This window comes from Leptonychotes weddellii, chromosome 9 (assembly GCF_054177405.1).
Source record: "Leptonychotes weddellii isolate Sample4059 chromosome 9, ASM5417740v2, whole genome shotgun sequence".
NCBI classification, from domain to species: domain Eukaryota; kingdom Metazoa; phylum Chordata; class Mammalia; order Carnivora; family Phocidae; genus Leptonychotes; species Leptonychotes weddellii.
Window position 1 is genome coordinate 30266696 of NC_138377.1, and position 25110 is coordinate 30291805.

The window sequence follows — 25110 nt, forward strand, 5'->3', positions numbered from 1 at the left end:
CAATGCAGTGATGTATAGGAAACAGTGAACACCATAGCTATCACATGGTAAGCACTGAAGGCCTATATTGGTCTATCAACACCTGCCCCTCTGTCAAAAAGGTATAATTTACTCAGCATTTGCTAGGTTGGGTTCTCTCCTGCTCACTTACAGTTTCATATTTTCTGAGTCATTCATTCTAAGAAACATATTTTTTCCTCAGCTTAACAACTCTGAAATGGAATGTTCCTTGTGCTGGGGAGGGCGTGGGGGCAACTGCATGGTGGCTGTTGTTTGGCTGCACATGCATGAACTCAATCATGGTTATTCATATTAAATTATGTACATTGATTGTACTACAAGGGGTGCATTTAATTGCCATTTAAGATGTGTCTCTAAATAAAAAAAAAAATACATGGGGACAAACGAAAATGAAAACAGTCCAAAATCTTTGAAATGCTGAAAAAGCTGATCTAAAAGGGAAGATTATAGCAATACAGGCCTACCTCAAGAAGCAAGAAAAATCTGTAGTAAACAACCTAACCTTACACTTACAGGAGCTAGGAAAACAAAACAAAACAAAGCCCAAAGCCAGTAGAAGGAAGGAGCTAATAAAGGTTAGAGCAGAAATAAATGAAATAGAGACTAAGAAACCATAGAACAGATCAATGAAGCCAGGAGCTAGTTCTTTGAAAAGATCAACAAAATTGATAAAACTTTAGCCAGACTCACTGAAAAAGAGAAGAGAGAAGACTCAAATAAATAAAATCAGAAATGGAGGGAAAAGAACAACAGATACCACAGAAATATGAAAGATTATAAGAGAATATTATGAAAAATTATATGCCAACAAATTGGAAAACCTAGAAGACATGGTTAAGTTCCTAGAAACATATCACCTTCCATAACTGAATCAGGAGAAGTAGAGAATTTGAACAGACAAATTACTAACAATGACATTGAATCAGTAATCAAAAAACTCCCAACAAACAGAAGTCCAGGACCAGATGGTTTCACTGGTAAATTCTACCAGACATTTAAAGGAGAGTTAATACCTGTTCTTCTCAAACTTTTTCAAAAAATAGAAGAGGAAGGAAAACTTACAAATTCATTTTATGAGGCCAGCATCACCCTGACACCCAAACCAGACAAGACAATACAAAACGAATAAAGCTAGAGGCCAATATCTCTCATGAACATAGATGCAAAAATCCTCAATAAAATATTAGCAAACCAAATCCAGCAACACATTAAAATTATTCACCATTCACCATGATTAAGTGGGATTTATTCCTGGGGTGTAAGGGTGGCTCAGTATTAGGAAATCAATCAACGTGATACATCACATTGATAAGAGAGGATAAAAACCATATGATCATTTCAAAAGATGCAGAAAAAGCATTGACAAAGTACAACATCCATTCATGATAAAAACCTTCAACAAAGTAGATTTAGAGGGAATATACTTCAACATAAGAAAGTCCATATATGAAAAACCCACAGCTAACATCATCCTCAATGGTGAAAAATTGAGAGCTTTTCCTCTAAGATCAGGAACAAGACAAGGATATCCACTCTTACCACTTTTATTCAACATAATACTGAAGCCCTCCCCATACCAATCAGACAAGAAAAAGAAATAAAAGGCATTCATATTAGTAAGGAAGAAGTAAAACTTTCACTATTTGCAGATGACATGATACTATAAATAGAAAGCTCTAAAGACTCCACCAAAAAACTACTAGAACTGATAAATGAATTCAATAAAGTTGCAGGGCACAAAATTAATATGCAGAAATCTGTTGCATTTCTATATACCAATAATGAAGTAGCAGAAAGAAATTAGGAAAACAATCCCCTTTATAATTGCACCAAAAAGAATAAAATATCTAGGAATAAACTTAACCAAGTCAGTGAAAGATTTGTACTCTGAAAATTATAAAACACTGACAGATGAAGTGAAGAGGACACAAACAAATGGAAAGATATTCCATGCTCATGGATTGAAAGAAACAATATTGATAAAATGTCCACACTGTCCAAAGCAATCTACGGATTTAATGCAATCCCTATCAAAATACCAACAATATTTTTCACAGAACTAGAATAAATAATCCTAAAATTTGTATGGAACCACAAAAGACCCTAAATAGCCAAAGCAATTTTGAAGAACAACAAAGCTGGAGACATCACACCCCAGATGGTAAGATACACTATAAAGCTGTCATAATCAAAACAGTATGGCACAAAAATAGCCACATAGTTCAAAGGAACAGAATTGATTCCCTCCCTCTATGGTCAATTAATCTACAATATACGATGGGGAAAAAGATAGTCTCTTCAACAAAGGGTGTGGGGAAAACTGGACAGCTACATGCAAAAGAATGAAACTGGACCACATTCTTCCACCATACACAAAAATAAACTCAAAATAGATTAAAGACCTAAATGTGAGACCTGAAACTATAAAATTGCTTTAAAAATAAGCAGTAATTTCTTTGACATCAGCTGTAGAAATATTTTTCTAGATGTCTCCTCTGGCAAAGGAAACAAAAGCAAAATTAAACTATCAGGACTACAACAAAATAAAAAGCTTTTGCACAGCAAAGAAAACCAGTAGCAGAACAAGGCAACCTACTGAATGGGAGAATTTATTTGCAAATGATATATCTGATAAGAGGTTAATATCTAAGATATATAAAGAACTTATACAAGTCAACACCAAAAAACACAAATAATCCAATTTAAAAATGGTCAAAGGACCTGAATAGACGTTTTTCCAAAGACATTCACATGGCCAAGAAACACATGAAAATATGCCCAACATCACTAGTCATCAGGGAAACACAAATTAAAACAAGGAGATATCACTGTACACCTGTCAGAACGGCTAAAATCAAAAAGACAAGAAATAACAAATGTTGGTGAGGATGTGGAGAAAAAGGAACCCACATGCACTGTTGGAGGGAATGCAAATTGGTGCAGGCCCTATGAAAAACAGTATGGAGATTTGTCAAAAAATTAAAAATAGAACTACCATATGATCCAGTAATTCCACTACTGAGTATTTACCTAAAGAAAACAAAAACACTAATTCAAAAAGATATATGCACCACTACGTTTCTTGCAGCATTATTTATAAAAGCCAAGAGGGGCTCCTGGGTGGCTCAGTCATTAAGTGTCTGCCTTTGGCTCAGGTCATGATCCCAGGGTCCTGGGATTGAGTCCTGCATCAGGCTCCCTGCTCAGCCGGAAGCCTGCTTCTCCCTCTCCCACTTCCCCTGCTTGTGTTCCCTCTCCTGTTGTCTCTCTGTCAAATAAATAAAATCTTAAAAAAAAAAAAGCCAAGATGTGGGAGCAACCCAAGTGCCCATTGATAGATGAATAAATGAAGATGTGGTATATAGGGCCGTCTGTGTGGCTCAGTCAGTTAAGTGGCTGGCTCTTGATTTCAGCTCAGGTCATGATCCTGGGTTGTGGGATTGAGCCCAGTGTTGGACACCACTCTCAGTGGGGAGTCTGCTTGAGGATTCTCTCTCTCCCTCTGCCCTTTCCCCCACTCGAGCGTACTCTCTCTCAAATAAATAAATAAATCTTTAAAAGGAAAGATGTGATATATAGATATATATAATGGAATATTACTCAGCCATAAAAAAGAATGAGATCTTGCCATTTGCAACAACATGGATGGACCTGGAGGGTATAATGCTAAGTGAAATGAGTCATTCAGGGAAAGACAAATACCATATACTCACATGTAGAGTTGAAGAAACAAAATAAAACAAAAAGCAGACTCTTAAATATGGAGAACAAACTGGTGGTCTTGGGGTGGGGCGGGGAGGGAAATGGGTGAAATAGATAAAGGCAATTAGGAGTATACTTATCTTAATGAGCATTGAGAAATGTACAGAATTGTTGAATCATTCTATTGTACACCTGAAACTAATATAACACTGTATGTTAATTCATACTTGAATAAAAATAAAATGTGTTTCTAATAGTTACCTGAAAACCTTTTGTTGACACCTTCTGGTGTGGTTAAGAAAGTTCCAGTAGAAAACTTGCAGAAGGCATGTCAGAGGCTTGGAAGGAGATCCCAGAGACTGGAGTGGAGCACTCTTTTAAGAAATGCACAGAGGATGACAGAATAGAGTATGACAGACATTGTGGGGAAAACTTCTAAGTAATAAGAAAGCATTTAGTTATGTAATTAGCAGCATTTTTTTCTTTCTCTGTGGTCCATAACATAATGGATAATTGATGGATCTTAGATTTGATGAAATGCAGTAGTCAACTCTTGCTTATCCAGAAGTGAGTGATAAAGTGTACATTTTTGAAAAAATCACTCTAAGAAAGTGACAACATGCAGTATGCCTACTGTTTACAAATTCTTGCTAATCTGTGGATGTTCCAAGGTCACCAGGACTAGGGAATGCCCCTTCCCAGCACAGTCATTTATGTGGTCCCCAGGACCCCTTCCATGTGAGAACAGTCCCTCCAGAGAGCAATCAGTAATGATCTCCTGAGGGAGCAAGTAATATTGTGAATTTAGGGCCACAGAGAAGGAATGGAAAATGAGAGGGAGGGGAGAGAGTCAATGGATTTGCAGCCATATCAGGCCTTGCCCTTCTCATCCCTTTTGAACTCTGGAATGAAGGGGAGGTCAGCTAAGAAGCTAAACATGTAACAGAATCTTTTATCTTCACTGGTGTGGTGGTTCTTTGTTTCTAAACATTTGTTCTGGAATTATTTTGAGACTTTTGAATTATGTGTAGAGATGGTAAATGTGTGCTGAATTTTAACTAGTTTTATTGTAACTGTCATTTGAGATTACCGATCTGTACACCACAACCCCTGCCCCCACCTCTCCAATTATTCTGGTAATAAGCCGAGATTGCACTGTTCTTGAGACATATGAATTGTTTTGTGAAACCGATTTTGGCCAAACACACACACCACCACACATTTTGTCAAAGGTCCAAAAGCAGAACCATCAACTGTTGAATTAACTGTTTACTAGATTTGCTTTCAGTATCAGATAGTATTAAAGTTTTGGTATATATGTGTCTTTCTAGTTTTATAAATTTATATATATTTATATAATACATAAAATATACAATATTGTATATTAGTTATATATTGCATATTATATATAATACATATTAATATTTTCCTGTAACATTAAATATTTTTAAAAGCAGAAATTACCAATCATGGTGTGGACCTATTTGGAACATCACAATCTCTTGCAACAGGTACCAAAATTAATTGTGCCCAGTGGCTAAACTGATGCTTGAGACATGATTTTTCTCTTAAAAAGCAGTAGGTAATTCATGGTCCTCAACTCTGATAAGTTCCCCGTGCTCTGCTGGGCTTTCTTGTGGGAAGACCATGGAAGAGTAGCCTGACAGCTCACAGCCCCCCAGTCCTCTTATCCAACCAGCAACCCTTACTGAGATATTGTTATTAATTTTGATGATTCAAAATAATTCTAATTTGTGTGGGCTGGACTTTTACAGATAGTTTTGTTTTCCTAATAATTTAATCGATGGATCAGTTCTTAATATAGCTTTATTGAGATATAATTTACATATTATCAACTTCACTCATTTAAAGGCTATAATTGGGGGTGCCTCGGTGGCTCAGTCAGTTAAACATCTGCCTTCAGCTCAGGTCATGATCTCATTGTCCTGGGACTGAGCCCTGCCTTGGGCTCTCTACTCAGTGGGGAGTCTGCTTCTCCCTCTCCCTCTCCCTCTGTGCTCTCTCTCTCTGTCTCAAATAAATAACTGAAACCTTTAACAACAACAACAAAAAATAAAGGCTATAACTGAATGATTTTTAGTGTATTTACAGAGTTGTGCAACCGCCACCATAATCTAACTTAGAACATTTTCACCATTTCCGTGGATACATTTTTTAAATAAGGATAAATGTAGACAATGCATAGTGCACTTATGTTTCTTTGCATGACCACTGCAGGCTAGAGAATGATATGACCATAGTCATTATGATGAGAAGTCAAAGCAGAGAGCCATTGCAAGTGAAATTTGCTACAATGTCATTCACATTAATAAGCACAATATTTGTGGGGCGCCTGGGTGGCTTAGTTGTTAAGCGTCTGCCTTCAGCTCAGGTCATGATCCCAGGGTCCTGGAATCGAGCCCCACACCGGGCTCCCTGCTCGGCGGGAAGCCTGCTTCTCCCCCTCCCACTCTCCCTGCTTGTGTTCCTTCTCTTGTTGTGTCTCCGTCAAATAAATAAAATCTTTAAAAAAAAAAAAGCACAACATTTGTAGATTCTACATAAATATATTTTAAAAATAAAGCAAGTCTTGTCTGCAAATTCTTTGTGAAAGTTCATACCATCTTGCTTTATTAACATTACATGTACAATAGAGGTCTGCAATATAAAACTCATAAATGAAAAGTAAATTTTAGTAGTAAAGTAGCTCAATCACATTAAAGGGTCAATGAATGTATATGTTATAGAATTACAATAAATATGGTTTGAATGAGTATGTGAATTAGAGCAGAGAAACAAAGCAGGGTTGCTAGAGGCCATCCCTGGGAACTTAGCTTCATTTCACAGATACACAGAATCTTCTGTTATAACTTGTTCTAAAGGAATTGTGTATTAGTTTTCACAATCACAGTTTATATTTTTCCAATAATTTATGCCTTTCACTAGGCTCCTTAAATGTCTTATACATCTAGTTAAGCAAGTAATGTACCTGAGAGTGTGTATAACGTTTTTAACTGTGTTACAGAGCACAGAGGAATCTAATTCCATTTGAGATGGATCCCAACTTTTCTGGTCACTAGTAGATTCTTTACATTCTTTGTTATTTCTTTTAATTAGGAACCGCCCCCCCATCCTCTTCTCTTTTTTTCAGCTTTAACTGAATGGAGATTAATTCAGCAGATAGTTACAAAAGGTTACATTTTTTTCTGCAGAATTACACTGTAATTGTCATTCGAAAAAGCATTGTTGGCTACTTTTAGTAAAAGAAAAGGTAGAGAGATTCCATATTAAATCTGATTACAGACCAGAAACCAATGCCAGTAGTTTAAGGGGGAAACCAAGCAGAGAGAAGCAATGAGGTGTTTACATTACAGGGGTGGAACTTCTTCAGCTTTTGCTCCAGACTTTCCATGACATTACCAGACTTCCCTATGTGTGTAATGTTTCAAGATCACCAAGGCCCCATTAGGGCTAAGAATACTGTGGATATGAAGTACACTCACCCGTGGGTGGTGGTAGGATGTCTTGAGTTTCCCAGGAATGAATGTAGTCACTGGGAATTTTTTTGAACTGGTGACAGCTTGAGTTTAATGGAAATTGGGATGGGGAGGGAGGAGTCTGGAAGCCAACATGGAAATGTTTTCAGGGACTTTTCTGACTGCTTAATTTGGGGGAGGTCTATAAATGCCCCTGAAATATTCTTTATAATTGTTTGCTATTTACCATTCCCATTGCATCTTTTCCCACTGATATTTTGTTATAAAAATTTTTCAAACCTACAGCAAAGTTGAGAGAATTCTGAACACCTACGTTCTCTTGTCTTTTTCTTCTCTGTGTGTTATTTTTTGCCTGTAATTACATAAAAGGTCTTAAATGGTGGTGTTTACCCATTACTTGTTAAAACTGTTCTCTGTGGTATTTGTGCTTTGACGTTGGTTCTGCACAGCACTTTGAAGCATGGCATTTCCTTAGTTTTTTTCTAAGATTCTTAACACCATAATAAACATATTTTTAGGATTGGTCCATCACAATTTGATGTTGCAGCTCTGGTTGTACTTTTGAGAAGGTTTGGCTGTTGCGGACCCTGCTTCCTTCATGGGATCCCAAGCTAACCTTTCAGCTTTGAACAGAAAAGCCCTATATTCTAGATCTTCTCTTCCATTTGAATAATTAAAAACGACTGTCCTTCCATAAGTTTACTCAAGTTTCACTCATGAGAGAAAATTGGGCTAATGGTTTGGAAAACCAAAATTTAAAAACAATTAGAAAATTTGTTTTCATTTTAACTCGAATTCTCAACGAAATCATTTTTAAGAAAAATTCAGTAACCAGATTTAAGTCTCTGAGGTTTCCTGCTTGTTTTGGTTGCTTTGTAAGACATGAAACTAGGAGGAAAAGAGAAAGATGGAAAGGAAATAGATATTTTTGCCCTTGAATTATTAGAATTCATTCAACTAATGTCCGTTTCCTTCTTCCTCAGGTTCTCACCAAAATCGCAGTAATCACACAGTCACTTACATAGACGTGAGGCTGAAATAGATCTCTGGAGATCTCCTGGATGTCTACTTAGGAGAATGGTCTCCAAATAGCAGGTTTCCAACTCTTTTCACATTTCTTTGGCAGAAGGTGTTTATGTCTACCGGGCAGGCAACTAACCACTTAGTAAAAGAAGTGCAGGAAGCCAGGCTGCTCTGGGCATTGTTCTAGTGCTCCTGCATCACAATGTGCTGACATAGTCTCTGAAGTAAGAGAAGAGTGCTGGGACGGAGCCCTGACGTAGCCACTGAGATCAAGTGTTGCCAGCATTCCTGGGGATCCCAGACGGCTCAGGAGTGGTAGTTCTGGTTGTGGTGTGAAGTTTACAGAGGCTTCCTTGGAGAGAAAAGTCAACTTAGCAGGAGAATCACCATGGCAAAGATCTCATACTGAGAAAGAAAACACTTTATATTGCTTACCATTCAATTGATAATTTATCCATTTCCTTATATCCTAATTTTCAGAGACTTAAACATATTTAAGTCACTTTGAGCTTTTGTACAGAAAAGCTTCAAGAGAATGTAGCATTCTTAGAGAGCAGAGGCATCTTCCTGCCTCCAGCATCTAGTGTATTCTGGACACATGCTACATAGTAGGCACTCAGTGATTATTTGTTGGATGAATGAATGAATATTAGTAAATACATGGCATTCTCTCTCTCTGAATGTCTTCTCTCTCTCTAAGGCTACAGTAGTCCCTCTTTCCCTTTCTGTGGCTTCAGTTACCAGTGGTCTGGTCTGGAAGCAGATGATCCTTCTGATGATTTGTCAGAAGGTCAATAGTAGCCTAACACTACATCACAGTGCCTATGTCATTCCCCTCACTTCTTCTCATCATGTAGACATTTTGTCATCTCACATCCATCACAAGAAGGCTGAGTTCAGTTTAATAAGATATTTTGAGAGAGGCCTCATTCACATAACTCTTATTACAGTATATTGCTATAGTTCTATTTTATTATTAGTTGTTGTTAATCTTACTGTGCCTAATTTATAAACTTTATCATAGGTATGTATGTATAGGAAAAAACAGAGTTAATATAGGGTTTGGTACCGCCCATGTTTTTAGGCATCCACTGGGAGTCTTGGAGTGCATCTCGCATGGATAAGGAGGGACTACTGTATGTGAGTAGGTTGTTTGTCTCTGCTTTTCTGTATGGTTAGAAGATTCTCCTCTTCCCTATCAGATCCTCCTCTTCATCCTTGTGTTTTAGCCAAGTGCTGCAGATTCCCATCTATCTAGCCACCTCCTTGCCTGCTCATGAGGATAGAGGGACACAGGAGGATACTAACTGACCACTCAGGCCTGGGGGCCCACTACCTTAGTGAATTTACTTCATTTGGGCCACCATTCTAGACTTAAACACTTGCTTTTGACAAGGCCCAGAGAAAACTCAGTTTCTCAGAATAAACATGAACCATGCAAGTTTTTGAGAGGATGATTATATTCTTGTTTCCTCAAGAACTGTAACTTAATTTGGGACCAGCTGTTGGTGTCACAGAGACCATGGCATCCACACTCATAGGATATATAGCAGGCAGAATTGAGGGGTGGATGTATAACTTCAATGTTTAAAGGCATCAGGGCCTGGTGAGAGCCCTCCGCATATAACTGGTTCAGTCTGTAGGTGAGGGCAGCCTCTCTGTGAGCAAGCTCAAAGGGTTTCCTGTTATCTTTGCATTAGACACTCCTTTTCCTGTCTTCTATCCTGAATGTCCCCTGTCAGATGGAAATTTCTTGCTCTCATCATATGAGTACCATTGGCTAGATTTCTAGTCATCCAATTCTTCATTCAGCATATTTCTTGCATGATCACCACTTGCCATGTTCCTGTTCTTCCTGCCTCAAGGCCAGGAAACATTTTTGCATAAATCTGATCTCCTCTTTTCCATGTTGATATTAATTCTGACGTACCTTGATGAAACTCTTCAGTATTATCTCACTTCCATTTTTTAAAGGCTATTGGTATATTAAAAAGTGAAGAAATAGCAAAAGAGGGAAATAAAAATTATGATATATTTTAAACATTTACCTTTAAAATATTAATTCTTTTTAAACATGCACAGAATATAAAACCATATGTATAACTTCATTTGGAGATGATGGCACAAGTCCGAATATGAGATGCTCTGTCAGAGTGAGGTCTGTGACCAATGAGCCTCTGTCCTTGTCCCTCATGAGATGTGCCCACTTGCTCATGCCTTCATGGGCTCCTCTCGGCTGCATGTTCCAAACTTTCCTGAAGTTTTCCTGTCAGGTTCTGTCTTTGGCTCCCTGGTGAGTGCTGTACAAGGTAATTCTGTTGGTCAGTTCAGTTATGAGTACCTACTATTTACAGGGCACCATGCCATGCTGGGGCTACAAAGATGAACAGTCTTTGCCCTCAAGGAACTTACCATCAACTGGGGGAGGGGCCATATAAGCAGACTATTCCAATGAGATGCAGTGATAAGTGGGACCACAGATGAGGGGCACTTAGCCCAGTTTGGAGATTTGGGGAAGGGTTCCTGGAGGAGTTAATGCCCAAGCTAAGTCCTGAAAGATTAGCCATCTTGGGCAAAGGCGTTGAGGCTTAAAACGACATGGTTTGAAGGGGTAACTGCAAATGGTCCAGTGTTACATAAAGCGGGAGGGGAACAGTGGAGTTGGAAGAGGGAGGGGCTAGGTTCCAGATGGCTTTGAACGCCCTAACTGGGCGCTTGGGCCTCATCTGCTGCAGTAGTTTTCTAACAAAGTCTTAGCCTGAGGAGATTTGTGATCTGGATTGATCACTCTAGCAGCAGTGTGAAGGTTGGATTTGGGGAGGGCAGTTCTTGGGGCAGAGGAGAGATCAAGGTAGTAGCATTTAGAATAGAAAGGAGAGGGTTATTTAGTAACTATTGGTAGAGTTGACAGAATTTGGTGACTAATTGGACGTGGGGAGTGAGAAGAAAGAATGACTCAGAGGTTTCTGGTTTCAGAAACTGGGTAGACCAGAAAACAAAATGCCGACAGAGGAACAGGTCTGTGTACTCCTTGTAGGAGTGTCTAATGCAAAGAGAATGAGTTCCTTGTTTCCAAGAATCCTTGTCTAGCATGGTGCCTTGTACTCAATGGGTATTTAACAAATAATAGACTTTTTTCTTAAACCTTTAGTGCCTTCCCAATGTTCTTAGCAGATATGGCATATATCATAAGGTGTGTATGTATTTAGTATTACACCCAAGAGCCTGCACATTTGTGAGCATGATCTGGCTCCATGTTGGCTTCAGTTCTAACTATCTCAGACTGTACCCCTATTGCTCATCATACTCTGTGTCCTTTCTGACGTTGTATTCTTTAAGCCCTTTCCTCTGTCTGAAATGCTCTTTTCTCAGTTCTTAACATGTGGGGCTTATTTTCATTCTTTAGATCTGAGCTCAGAGGTCACCTGCTTAGAGACCCCTTCTCCATCACTTTACTAGTGATTGTCTCTCAGCTCTAAATCCACCATTGTGTTCTGCATGGTGGTGCTGGGGCTGGAACTCTGCAAACGGTGTCTTTCACCAGCTGGCTTCCTGTTACGTTCAACGATAAGTTGCATTAGACTACAGGGAGCTTGGACTTGTGCTTCTTCCTGTTCCCTTTGTGTTTCTGTCAGTGTTGCCCTGGAAATAGCAACTGGTTCTAGCCTCCATTTTTTTTTTTTTTCCCACTCAGAATTAGCAGCTGGGCAGTGCCTTCTCCTTAAAGGGTTGAGTCCTAGCTCCAAAGGGTCTGACCTCTGAACGTCTAGATTCTGATTACTCTTCCTCCTGCCTCCCAGACCCAGCTGTGATAGTTGCTTCCTGTAGTTATTCCTCTGACATCTTAATGTTTCCTTCGTGCTTTTCCAGGTCTCTAACACTTATTTAACTTACTCGTACAGTGAAGTCTCAATAGTCTTTTTTATTAATGGCTGCACCCTGACACAACAACTTAATATGATCTAGGCCTCCACTCAGTTACTCTCTAACATATCACTGGATTTTCTTCATAGACTTTTCATAATCTATATTTCAAATAATTTTTTTTCTCAAAATCTATGCCCTCCACTTGGATATCAGAGTCTTGGTCTCATTCATCACTGTAACCTCAGTGCCCAGCATGGAGCCTGCATACTGTAGGGACTTAATAAATGCTTGTTAAATAAATTATTGAGTTATTGCAAAAATACTTCATGAGACATATTGGTAGCTGACCATAGAAAATGGCCCAAGTTGAACAATTCTTTAACCTTTTGGCTCTAGGCCAAGTTATTGATGAACATTGTAAAAATGTAATTCTCTGTTATAGAGTGCAGCTTAATACTTCTTATAAGCATGTTAGAATGCAATGCATTATTTAACTTAGATCCATCATCATTGGAATAACAAGACACATAGTTTATTTGCTTTGAATCCTGTATTTACACAAATGTCCACTTTCTATATTTGGGAATAATAAAGACTTACCTTGTTATGTAGAGTTTCATGAAGATCAAGAGTTGGTTGTGGGTTAGGTCCACAAAGTTTTGTTCATTAGCAAATAATTTTAAAAATGAAAGCCATCCAAAGAATCCACTTGTAACATACAACATCATTTAATAGCATTTACTTGGCACACTTACTCTGCTTATGTTCTTTTTCTCATTGTGTGATATGGTTTGAAACAACTAAAACACAGAACCAAAAAAGTAGGTTAAAAAGGAACTGCTTGACTTCCACATAGTTAGAAGCAAGAATCTGAAGGTGTCATCTATAGTCTTTTACTTAAGTATCAACTAAGACAAAAAATTGTAATATATATGTGTAATTCTAAAATAACTAGGTCAAATAAATGCAAATAGGTTAAATGGCATCAACTTCCATTGTGCCAAGTAGAACCATTTCATTGAATCTTAAATTTCCCTTGTATCTACTTCAGATGTATTCATATTTTTTTATCTCTTTTCTAACTCAGAAGGAAAAAATGTTCCATTTCTTCTCTAGGTTAATTAGGCCCCCAGCATATCCTTAAATCCAGCCCTTCCTTTATCTTCTTTTTCCATCTGGCACCTTACTCTTGCATTTTTAATATGCCCACTACTGTTTTCCTTCTTTCTCAAAACTCACAAATAAAAGTCTTTCTTCCACCTTGTTATCAGTTTAAGCTACCATCCTGTATCTATCTTTTCTCATGTACAAGTTCCAAATAATCTATATTCAACTCTATTTTGCAACCTGGCTTTTGCCCTCAACCCACTATTGAAATTGCACTCTTGCAGCTCACAAATGATTGCCTAGTCAGCAAATCATTTTGAGCCTTCATGCTTGACTTTTTTTTTTTTTTTGGTGGTTGATTACCCTTCCTTCTGGAAACTCTCCTTGGTTTGGGGACATTTAATTACTTGGTTTCTTTTCCACAAACATCTTTTTCTTTCATTCTACTCATGATCTCTTTTCTCCAACACTTCAAAATAAGGTGCTCCCCAAGGCCCTGTCCTCTTCTCCTATTAATCTTTCCCATCCACCCTTATATTTTAAGTATCACTACCATGTGAATGATCCCCAAGGTTATATCCAGCCAGTATCTCTTTTGTGAAATCCTAACCTACACTTTTAAATGCCAACAGAACATATCTACCTTAGTATTCCTCTGGCATCTCAAACACCTATCCAAACCCATCATCTCCTCCACAAAATTCATTTCTTGCTAATGGTTTAACATTTTCTCTGTCAGCTAAGGCCAAAGAGTTTGATTCATCTCTTACTCCAATACCTTCCTTTTCAGAATTTGAAATCAGTCATAAAACTCTTTCCATTCTTTATGTCCAGAGGCACATTCATCTGTCATGATCTTTCCGCCACCATCACTTGCACCACTAATGTGAAGGCTGTCATCACCCCCCCCAGATGCAGCACCAGATCACTTCCTACCTGGTGTCTCACTCCAGTTCCCTCTAGGCCAATCCATCCTCCTTGGTGCTGCCAGACCTTTTTCCTAAAAAGACAGTTCTGATCCTAACACTTCCCTGATCAGGAGTCTCTAAACAGTTTGATATCTCTAGAATAAATCTAGACTTCTTAACCTGGCGTTTAAGAACTTCTTACTTTGGGCCTCAAACATGTAATGTATTTTTTGGTCTTACAAATATATCAGTTTTCTGTTTCTGTAGTTTGATGTTTAAGAGTATGGACTCTAAAGCCAGATTGTTAAGTGTGAATCCTGGTTCCTTCTCTAACTAGCTGTGTGACCATGGACAATTTTCTTAATTTCTCTGTGCCTCAGTTTCCTCATCTGTAATATAAAAATAACAACCCTATTATTGTTGTTGTGAAAATTAAACATATGAAAAGTGCTTAGAAAGTGCCTGGCATAGAGGTGCCTGGGTGGCTCAGATGGTTAAGTGTCTGACTCTTGATATCCACTCAGGTCATGATCTTGGGGTCATGAGATTAAGCATCGCATTGGGCTCCGTGCTGAGAGTGGAGCCTACTTGGGATTCTCTCTCTCATGAAAAAAAAAAAAAAGCACCTGGCATATAATAAGCTCTATACTATCTGTTTCACTGAACAAATATTTACTGATGCCTATACATATGTATATCTGTCAGGAACTCTTCAAAGGACCTGGGGGTAATATCAATGAACAAAATAAACAAATCCTTGCCATGTGGATCTTACATTCCATAATAAAAATAATTATTTTTAATTGTCCATAATCCTCTGTTTCTGGAATACCCTTCCTCCTGCATCATCATCATCATCGTTAAAATTCTACTCTTCCTTCAAGATCCACCAAAATCCCATCTTGCCCCTTGAAATCTTACCTTGTAGGAAGTTCTCACTTGAACTCTTCCAACTCTTTAAATCTGAATTATAGCATTTATCACATTCTATACACTCTACCATGTATTATCAAATATCATGCATATTAAATATTATAGTTATTTGTACATTTTTGTCATTTCCCTTGATGGAGTATAATGTCAGCTGTTACCCCTATACATCTTTTAAACAGTAGTATGATGTACCTTGTACCCAAGCACACAGTAGATACTTAATAAATGTTTCTTCAATGAATATAGGTAAAGAACACTTTGCATGATCTCTCATTTAATTTCTATTAATTAACCTTATGTTCTTTAACTGAAAATATAAAAGACTTAAAATATAGATCATTTTATTTTCAACTCTGGAAATATCAAATATCAGTATCAAATTTTTCTTGTTTACTACTTGGCTTTATTCATCACCATCATTTGACACCTTGTTCACTAGTAGCCCAATTTTTGTTGTTTGCTTTGCTAAGTATACCCTACAGGATATTTAATGTCCCTTGTTACCACCACTTAGAAAGTGCCTCTAAGTTTTTATTACTGGAGCCATGTGGATAGAGTTTATTTTGTTTGTATATTTTCTATATGTAGCACTGATTTTTCCCATTTCTCACTTCCTTCCTAACATGATAAAAAAAACTTCCAGTTACTCACTAGCAATTTTCTGGTTCATTACTTACTCTTTTTCTCCATTCCAAAGAACTGTAGATGTTTGAAATTTGTTTTTATTGCATCTATAATAAGAAATTAGTTTTTTTCCTCTGTATCGTTTCTTCCCCCTAAATTTGCTTGCCATTCTCTAGCTATGACTGAAAAGACCAGACCAACTGTAGGTTTTCTTGTATTTTCTAATTTGTATTTTTGCAATGCTGTAGTAAAATACAGAGATATAACACATTTTCAATCACCTTTATACCATTTACCCTTGCCACATCATCTTAACTATTCCTTTTGTCCAAGCAGAACCTCATTAAAATGGCTTGACAATCTTCTCTTTTTTAATAACAAGACCAATACAATAGATTTTTAAATAATGATCAAGGATTTTTTTTTTTATTCATTAAGTTTCAGTATCATTACAGAAAATGTTATGGTACAGAGTTGTTTAACATTTTTTCTTTGCTCTTGATTTCCACATGAATGCTGGTAACACTAATATCTGTACAAGATCAGTCTTTGATTTTATTTTTTGTTCTGTACAACTTTAAATGTATTGGTTAAAAAGGCTGTCAGCACTTAAGGAAGCATTTTTTCCCCCAGTTTGTTTATTCAAATAAAAGGTATCCAGTTACTGCCGAAGAGTACTGTGCCTCGAGGCTACTGGGGAGGGGCCTCCCGGATGCTCTGCGGGGGAGGGTTCTCCCTGAGGCAGGGCAGGGCCTCCCCACCCAGTCACTCTTCAGTTGGCACTGTGCACATAAACACGAGATACATGATAAAGAACAAGCAAAAGCTCTCTGAAAAGCGGTTATGAAGCATACTAAGAAGGGAAATCCAAGTGTTGCCTACGCTAGTATAAATAAGCAGACAGCCTTGATTAAGAGCATAATTAGTTGTATTTTAAAGATGAGAAAAACACAAGTTCTGCAGGCACCTACTGCTGTCTACTAAAAGCTATCGCTATCAGACCTAGCATTGAACACACAAAGCAATTTGCAAGAAAGGAAAAATTTGCTTTGATATAATCAGAATAGAATTGTCTGTTAAGATTTATTTTTAGGTGTTTTTTTTCTTTAAAAGGTGTATTTAAATTCTTTTGAAATATAGTTCAAGATGTTGACTATACAGATCAACTTTTATCCAGATCAGAAAAACTAGCTGTGCCGTTGCATATTACAGGATACAGTCAATGATATGTGGACATGCATCAAAGCTTTCTCGCTCTGGTGACCATCATAGCCGTCCAATGACCATGACGTCCACCACCTCGCCCTTGTGGAGCTCCACATACTGCTCTGTCTTTGGAGGTAGCATCAACAACCCGTTCGCACTGCGCATGCTCATCAGACGGCTGCTCATCTGATTACCTAGAAAGAAATATCTCATTGTAGCAGCAACATCACAGTGCATACATTTGGAGCCCTTACAGTTCTTTTCAAAATAAACACCAACGAACAGAAACACAGGTCTTCGAGAGGAAGACAGAAGACGAGGCTTCCCTGTCCCTTTTCCAGGTAGCCTTGCTACTGTATCCTACTCCTTTCTCACTAAACTTTGAAAATAAACATTAGAAATTATTGCTCTAAAGAATAAAACAGGATTTTATAGCATTATGCAAAATGCCACAGAATTTCTCAGTTCAGGCGAAAATGTTGTTTGTCTGAGAAGAGAGGTTTTTAAAACTTATTTTTAAAAAGACAATTACCATTTCTTTAGTGTTTACTAAGTGCCGGTCAGCACAGCGGGTAGTTTCCTTAACTACCTTATTTAATTTGTACAAGATTCAAAAGAGGTTAGGTAACTTGCCTATGGTCCTACTAACTAGTTGGTGGCCAATTTGAATGCAGGTCCGGAGGAAACACTGCCTATGTATTCAGTCACTATGTTAACTGATGTTTGTACTTGATAGGACCTTGTTTAAAGGGTGATTCAGCTTTTCTGGAGACACATCAAAAGTTAGGTAAATATGACTAGAATACTTGGGGATAAAAGTTTAAAGTCTAGAGAAGGTAACTATAGAACTCTTGAGTTATCAATATTGATTTCTCAGTCCTTAAACTTTACCAATATCTAAGGTATAGTAGAGGCTACAGAGAATCACATTATAATTGAGCTTGAGTCTCACATTACAGGGTAGCATGGTCATAGTACCTTCTACAACCAAAGTTTTATACTCAGGACTTAGAGGTTGAACATATAGATAAAAATCTTCTGTAATTCTAGAATTGTATTTCAAAAGTTTATCTAGAAAATATGGTTCCATGGAATAAGTAAACCTTTATTAAAAAATTTGTTTTTACTCTTGTTTTCTTCTTATGCTGTACTGTTTGGAAATAATTTATCTCATCTAATCTTTCAAAAAGGACAATGAAGAACAATTACAAAATTAGGTGTACCCAAGGAAGGAGGTTATACATAAGTTTTGTGTTTTAACAGGATATATGCATAGAAATACCCACTGGTATGAATGACTAACCTGTACTCTGTGCCCAAGGCAGTGGTTCTTGGTGATGCCAAGTCAATATACACCGATGGTATTCTGGGCGAGGATCCAGTTTTACATCACATGATAACTATAGAATACAGAGTAAATGAAAACAAACTCGATCACCTGATCATCTCTTAAAACTACAGGGTGGTGGAAGTTGTGCAAGGAATAAAGTAGACATGAAAAGTGTCCTGGCATTCTGCTGTTTCCACCACTGCCACCTTAAGTTCCTAATATAGGAAGTCCAGAGGTTGGGTTGCTCTGGTGAAAAAGAAAAGAAGGCTAAGAAGTTGGTATTCATAGTGGGGAAAAGGGCAGATGAAAAAGATAAGATCTATCTTTGAAGTCTAATTTTATGGGTTGATAGTACAGATACCTCTGACCTATGAATTGAGAAATCAAAGCACATTTTTTTAAACACTGAAAATAAAAGAAATAGAACTAAACAAACAAATAAGCTCAATATCCATTTATATGTCTGTCAATCTGTCTGTCCATCCAACCAATAAATATTTACTGAGACACTCTTTAGCTACCCATTCATATACCTACCTTTAACATAAAAGGGTTAGTTACTTTCTCTTAAATATCCCCCTAGTGTCCCAATATAGTCCTAAAAATATACCATTTTTGTTTAGCACATCACTGGTATTCCTCTGAATGAGTCTTTGCTGGGCATCTTTCATATCTTTCCAATAAGGATAAAATCCTTTCTAACATAGCAACTGCAGTTTACACACAAAATATGGAATGACTAATCAACCTTTAACCTAGAGCCATTAAAATAAATCTATTTCATTAAATTCATCCTGAAATCCAATAAATTAAAGTGATAATGTGTTGGTAGCAGGTGCCTAGGAGGTATACCTTGAACAAGTTTATAGAGCATATAATTATGGACTATAGCCCATCAAAGATTAGTTCAATGTTGGTGAATATAAGACTTGTTCATTTGCCATTAGCAAAATAATCATTTGTTACTCTACCTTAAAATGGTCCAGAAACCCTTTATCCAACTAAAACAGGTATTACTTAGACCAATGATAAAATTATAACTTGAAGATCCCAGTAATTTTGATGCAGTTAAGTCTATCTCCAATCCATTCTGGTTATGCTGTTTTTAAACATTCTAATTATTCACTCTGACAATTACTGCTTTTCCTCTGGAATCCCGAATAAAATTCAATTCTAAGGTGTTTTTTTTTTTTCTTGTTTAAAAAAGATTTTATTTATTTGAAAGAGAGAGCACAAGCAGGGGGAGAAGCAGGCTTCCTGCTGAGCAGGGAGCCCGTTGCGGGACTCAATCCCAGGACCCTGGATCATGACCTGAGCTGAAGGCAGACGCTTAAGGACTGAGCCACCCAGGCACCCCCTATGGTGTTTTTCCTTGATTAAATCACATTCAACTCTTTCACTTGATATTGCTTATGTTTATACTCTATTTCATATCTACTGAGGGGTAACTTGCCATTATTTCTAAATTATTGTGCGCTTACTTGACGGCAAAGATGTTTATCAGTCCGTCACTCTGTGTATGGGTGTTCTCTAGCATGAAACTACAACAGCCATTCCCATGGCTGTGTTATTTGCTAAGTGTTTACGCAGATATTTCTGTTGGCAAAGGCACAGATTGGCTCTTGGTAGTTCGGTGGAACAAATATCAGGATGGGATGATATCGGACATCCAGGTTCGACTCCCACTTGTACTGCTAATGGGTGTCTGTATTAGCAAGTTATTTTGCTTTCCTATACCTGTTTGTTCATCTAAAAAATGGGGTTGTTTGTTTTAAAAGAAGGTATTTATGGTAATTAAGAAACAAGAATCAACTGCAGCAAGAGATGAAACTGACTAGATTTTTATGGTATTTTACTAAAACGCAGAATACTTTATTAATCAATATATTTAGTTGTACTGACATTATAATTCTGGCATATTATATCACTTAGCTTAAGAAATCACTTACTATGAGTGTCAGTGCTTACAAGAATATGTACCATGAGTAAACACAGACTTTTTTTTTGGTGAAAAAATTGATGTTTCACTTCAATGACTTCTTCTATTCGTTCAAAACTGGAGTGGGCTGTGGACTCAGACTGTTTCCTCTGTTTCCTTTTGAATATTTTTCTGACACTCAGTAGTCACTCAAGAGATAAAACCATATTATGTGGTATAATATTACATGGTATGTTCTACATGTAAATGTTTAAGGGAGAAAATCAGAAAAAAAAAGTCAACAGAATGAGATGATAAGCCACAAAATGGGAGAAAATATTTGTAAAAGACATCTAATGGAGGCCTGTTATCCAAAATATACAAAGAATTCTTAAAACTCAATAACAAACAACCTGATTAAAAAATGGGCAAGGGGCACCCGGGTGGCTCAGTCGGTTAAGCAATCAACTCTCGATTTCAGCTCAGGTCATGATCTCAGGGTTGTGAGACTGAGCCCTGCACTGGGCTCTGCACTCAGCAGGGAGTCTGCTTGAGATTCTCTCTTCTCCCTCTCCCCTCCCTCCGCCCCTGTGTGCTCTCTCTAATAAATAAATAAATCTTTAAAAAAAATGGGTGAAAGACCTCAACAGATAACTCATTAAAGAAGATATAGAGATGGCAAGTAAGCATATTAAAAGATATTCAACATCATATGTCATTAGGGAATTGCAAACTAAAACAATGATATATCATTACCCACCTACCAAAGGCTAAAATGCAAAACTCTGCCCACACCAAATCCTGATGTGGAGGAATTCCTGGTGGGAATGCAAAATCGTACAGCCACTTTGGAAAACTGTTTGGTAGTTTCTTACCAAATTAAACATACCCTTACCATACAATTTAGCAACTGTGCTCCTTGCTATTTACCCAACTAATTCGAAAATTTATGTCCACACAAAAACCTGCACATGGGTTCGTAGCAGCTTTATCCATAATTGTCAAAACCTGGAAGTAATCAAGGTATCCCTCCATAGGTGGATGGATAAATAAATGGTGGTATACCCAGACAATCAATATTATTTAGCACTAGAAAAAATGAGCTATGAATCCATTAAAAGATATGGAAGAAACTTAAATGCATATTGCTAAGGGAAAGGAGTCAATCTGAAAAGGCTACATAATTCTGGGAAAGATAAAACTATGGAGATAGTAAAAAGATCCAGGGTCAGCATGGAGGGAGGGATGAATAGGCAGGGCACAGACAGGTTTTAGGGCAGTGAAACTACTCTGTATGACAGGATAATGGTACATACACATAATTATACATGTGTCAAGACCCTCAGAATATACAACACCAAAAGGGAACCCTTGGTAACCTTGAGTGGTGATAATGTATCAGTGTAGGCTCATCAGTTGTAACAAATGTACCACTTTGGTGCAGATGTCAATAGTGGGAGAAGTTGTGCATGTGTGAGGACAGGGGGTATATGGGAACTCTCTGTACTTTCCACTTAATTTTGCAGTGAACCTAAATCTAAAAAATAAAATTTATTAACTAAAAAAAAGGAGAATATTTTGTTCTTCCTTTTTGTCCTGCCCATCTTATAGAGAAGTGATCTTAAAGAATTCTCAGAGTAAATAATTAATTGCAAATACAGGGCAATAATGTCATCCCTGAGCTGTTAATATGGTATTAAAAGGGCACAAAGAAGCTAAGTAATCAACCGTTCTTAGGGACATTGAGAAAGGCTTCACAGGGGATGCGATATCTGAGTCTTATGACTAGGAATCTTGAAAGCTGAGAAAGGAAATGGTGGTGGTTGGGGAAGAACCTTCTAGAAAAGGGAATAATCACAGGCACAGGCAGGAGATCTCCTATCCATTCTGGAAGCAGTAATACATTTAATATGGTGAGAGTGCAGGATGAGACGCAGATGAAGGTGGAAAAGAAAAAAAGGCCTTGGGATGAAGGGCCTCCTATGTTCATGTGAGAAGTTTGGATTTAATCCTGGGGTCATGGGAAGATGGAAGCATTTTAGCTGGAGATGCTTACATGATTAGAGTTAGAATAGGGGTTTAGGAGGAGGCAAGATTAGAAGAAGGGAAATCGTTAAACAAGTCAAGGGTTATAATCTAGTAAATGTTGGAGCCATCATTCAAAGCCAGGCTTATTTGGTTACATAAGTCAGGGGATATGGATGGTGGAGGCAGCTTTAGGAGAATGGTGAAGATTTGGAAGGCTGTAGTAACTATTGGAAGAAGTTGACCCATAGGATATAAAGGGATCACAAGGGGAATCTGGGTCCCTGCTGAGGTATGTAAATTGGAAGTGATAACGTGAACAGCTGTGACTCTTCTCTAGTTGTGGCCTAGAAATAGAAGTGAAGGATAAAGAAGGGAGGATTGATCCAAGTTTGTGGATTTTTAGAGTGGGCTATTGTGGAAGGAAGGGGCAAAACAAAGTTGACATGCTTGACATGCTACACCACAGGATTTAGGTTGGATGAGGGAAGTGACAAAGCCAGTGGGGCTTGAGGACTGATGGAAAGGGGTAGAGGTAAAAGGAGTGTTTACACCTTTTCATATCTATGGAGAGCTAACTTGCCCTTGTCCCTAAATTGTATGCCAGAGGTGGTGATTTTGAGATGGAGTACTTCAGGATATTGAAAAGGGATGTATGTGTGAGTTGCTGAAGTAGAAATAAAGGTATTTAGAATTGTGGAAATAAAGCAACTGATGGTAAGAGGTGAGGTAGAGAGGTAGACTATGATTCACTTGCCAAAGACCTGAATGTCTTTGGAAGGTTTGATGGCAGTAATGAGGAAAAAGTGAAAGCTCCAGAAGATTCAGGGGAATAGGTTGGGACTCAAGACTGCATAGATCGGAGAAGAGAGTTTGTGAGAAAACAGATAACCCACAGGGATTCTACTGGGTGAGGGCCCAAAATAACATGCTCAAGGCCTTGGTTGGTCCTGGAGGCCTGGACTTTGCTCCAGTCTGGTCAAAGCTTCCAAAGAGTGGTTATGGCAGCTTTACACTAACTTTTTTGATAAGTGCTATGAAGTTATGAGGCACTGATTTCATTAGTCTTCCAGAGAAATCCTTGAGTTTATTTGCCCTGTAAATCATGTGTCTAGAATTTATCATGTAACTTTAAAATCTCTGCACATGGATCAGTTTCAAATTAACTTTTCTAAAATGCTTATAACCTAGTTATATTTTTCATTTCCTAATAAGTTAAAACTGATTTACATTTCTTATAGATCATGGACAGTTCTATAATTTTCAATATCTGTTTTTTAATCCACAGGCCATAATATTCTCATATAACGGGCATCCAATAATATCTTTTTTTTCCACCACCATATCTTTTGATGATCAATGACTGATCTTGTCACAATAAACATATTTCTCTCTACAGTTGCAAATATCTTTTCTCTCTACAGTTGCAATTTTCTTTTTTTAAAAAGATTTTATTTATTTGACAGAGAAAGAGAGAGAGAGAGAGCACAAGCAGGGGGAGCAGGAGAGGGAGAAGCAGACTCCCACTGAGCAGGGAGCCCAATGCGGGGCTTGATCCCAGGGCCCTGGGATCATGACCTGAGCCAAAGGCAGATGCTTAACTGACTGAGCCACCCAGACGCCTTAGCAATTTTCAAACAAAATAAGCATTTTGTTAAAATGCTTTGTATTTTACTGTTTATGACATCAGACAGAAAGCATTCACCATGTTCTTATACCATGAGGTCAGTAATGCTGAAGAGAAGAGGTAAGATGGACAAATTAGAGTAGTCCAGTAGAGTTCAACATGCCCATACTCTCCAGGACATGCTGACCTGATCCCATGGGAGATGAAAATATTTTCCCTTTCCCTTCTCTTAATCACTACCTGAGGTGGGCTATTAATACTAATAGGAGTTATCTTAGGTATGTTTCTAGAGAAAAAAGTTGACAACAAGGGGCAGTAGAGGGTACTTTGGTGGGATATTAAGGAAACACAAAAGGATATCCTTTTGTAGAAACATTAGGTTAATAATTCAGTGAATTAAGATGATGTCTCTGATTGTCTACTGAAAACCAGAAGTATTTCAACTTCAACCATAACTGACCAAGGACATAGGGCAAGTGTTTATTCTAAATTGATGTTTGTCAGAACGCATCGATATAAAAGGATGACATTTTTGTGTGTGTGGTGACCTTTTAAAAGAACGCAGCATTGCCCTAACCACAGGCCAGCTGCATCAGATCCAGCACTGTGAGTTACTGACACCAGCATTTAACAACAATCTCACTTCCCGAAAGCAGTAAGGATTGGGAGAGGCTGTGATTACGGCACCATTTTGGAGAATAGTAATCAGTGGTGTCTGTAAGCTGCGTATTGGCTGGTCAGAAAATTGAGAGAATAGGCTTTACCTTGTTTCAAGAAAGTGAATAAAGTTATGTTCTAAAAGTGGCAGTTATGTCAGGAAAGGTGTGGGGAGGACTTTAAGAGTTAAAAACAAAAGAAGTAAACAGCCAAACACCCTGATGACCCATTCTGACAGTCCCTGTGACACTGCTCTGTGGGAGAAAGGAGTCTGACCGATTCTTAGACCAATTGTCAATTTCCTGAGTTGACAGGAATGAGCAGCAGTGTGAGCAATGTACCAAGGATACTGCTCTGTAATTACTGTTGTCAGTAAGGATAGCTCCCACAATGTCAGTTTTAAAGAAAAGATGGTGAATGTTAAAATGAGAAATAAACAAAAAGATTCATAAGAACTCTGCAAAGTCAAAGAGAAGTCCTCTTTTTCTCTCTTATAACAATGTGGATTTTTCTTATTTCCTAAATTTAGCAAATATGAAAATAGTGAGCAAATTCATATTACTGGTTTAGATGTCTAAGCTTTATAACTCCGACCTTCTGATTTGATCAGAATACTTTTTGTTCATTGATAGCTTTTTTCTTCTTTTTCCATTAAATTTAAAATA

At 37.7% G+C, this 25110-nt stretch overlaps 1 protein-coding gene across 1 annotated transcript in view; it reads right to left on the bottom strand.

The window, feature by feature from the left end:
• Nucleotides 1-13370: 13370 nt before the first annotated feature.
• The window catches only part of GPHN (gephyrin), a 515857-nt gene continuing 504117 nt past the window's right edge, over nt 13371-25110 (bottom strand). Inside the window, exons 21-22 of the mRNA XM_081829751.1 lie at nt 18192-18288; nt 13371-17082 (exon numbers count right to left, since the gene is read on the bottom strand). Of these exons, the coding sequence (XP_081685877.1) occupies nt 16949-17082; nt 18192-18288 (231 nt within the window). The 3' untranslated portion in view covers nt 13371-16948. The remainder of the gene's footprint in view (nt 17083-18191; nt 18289-25110) is intronic.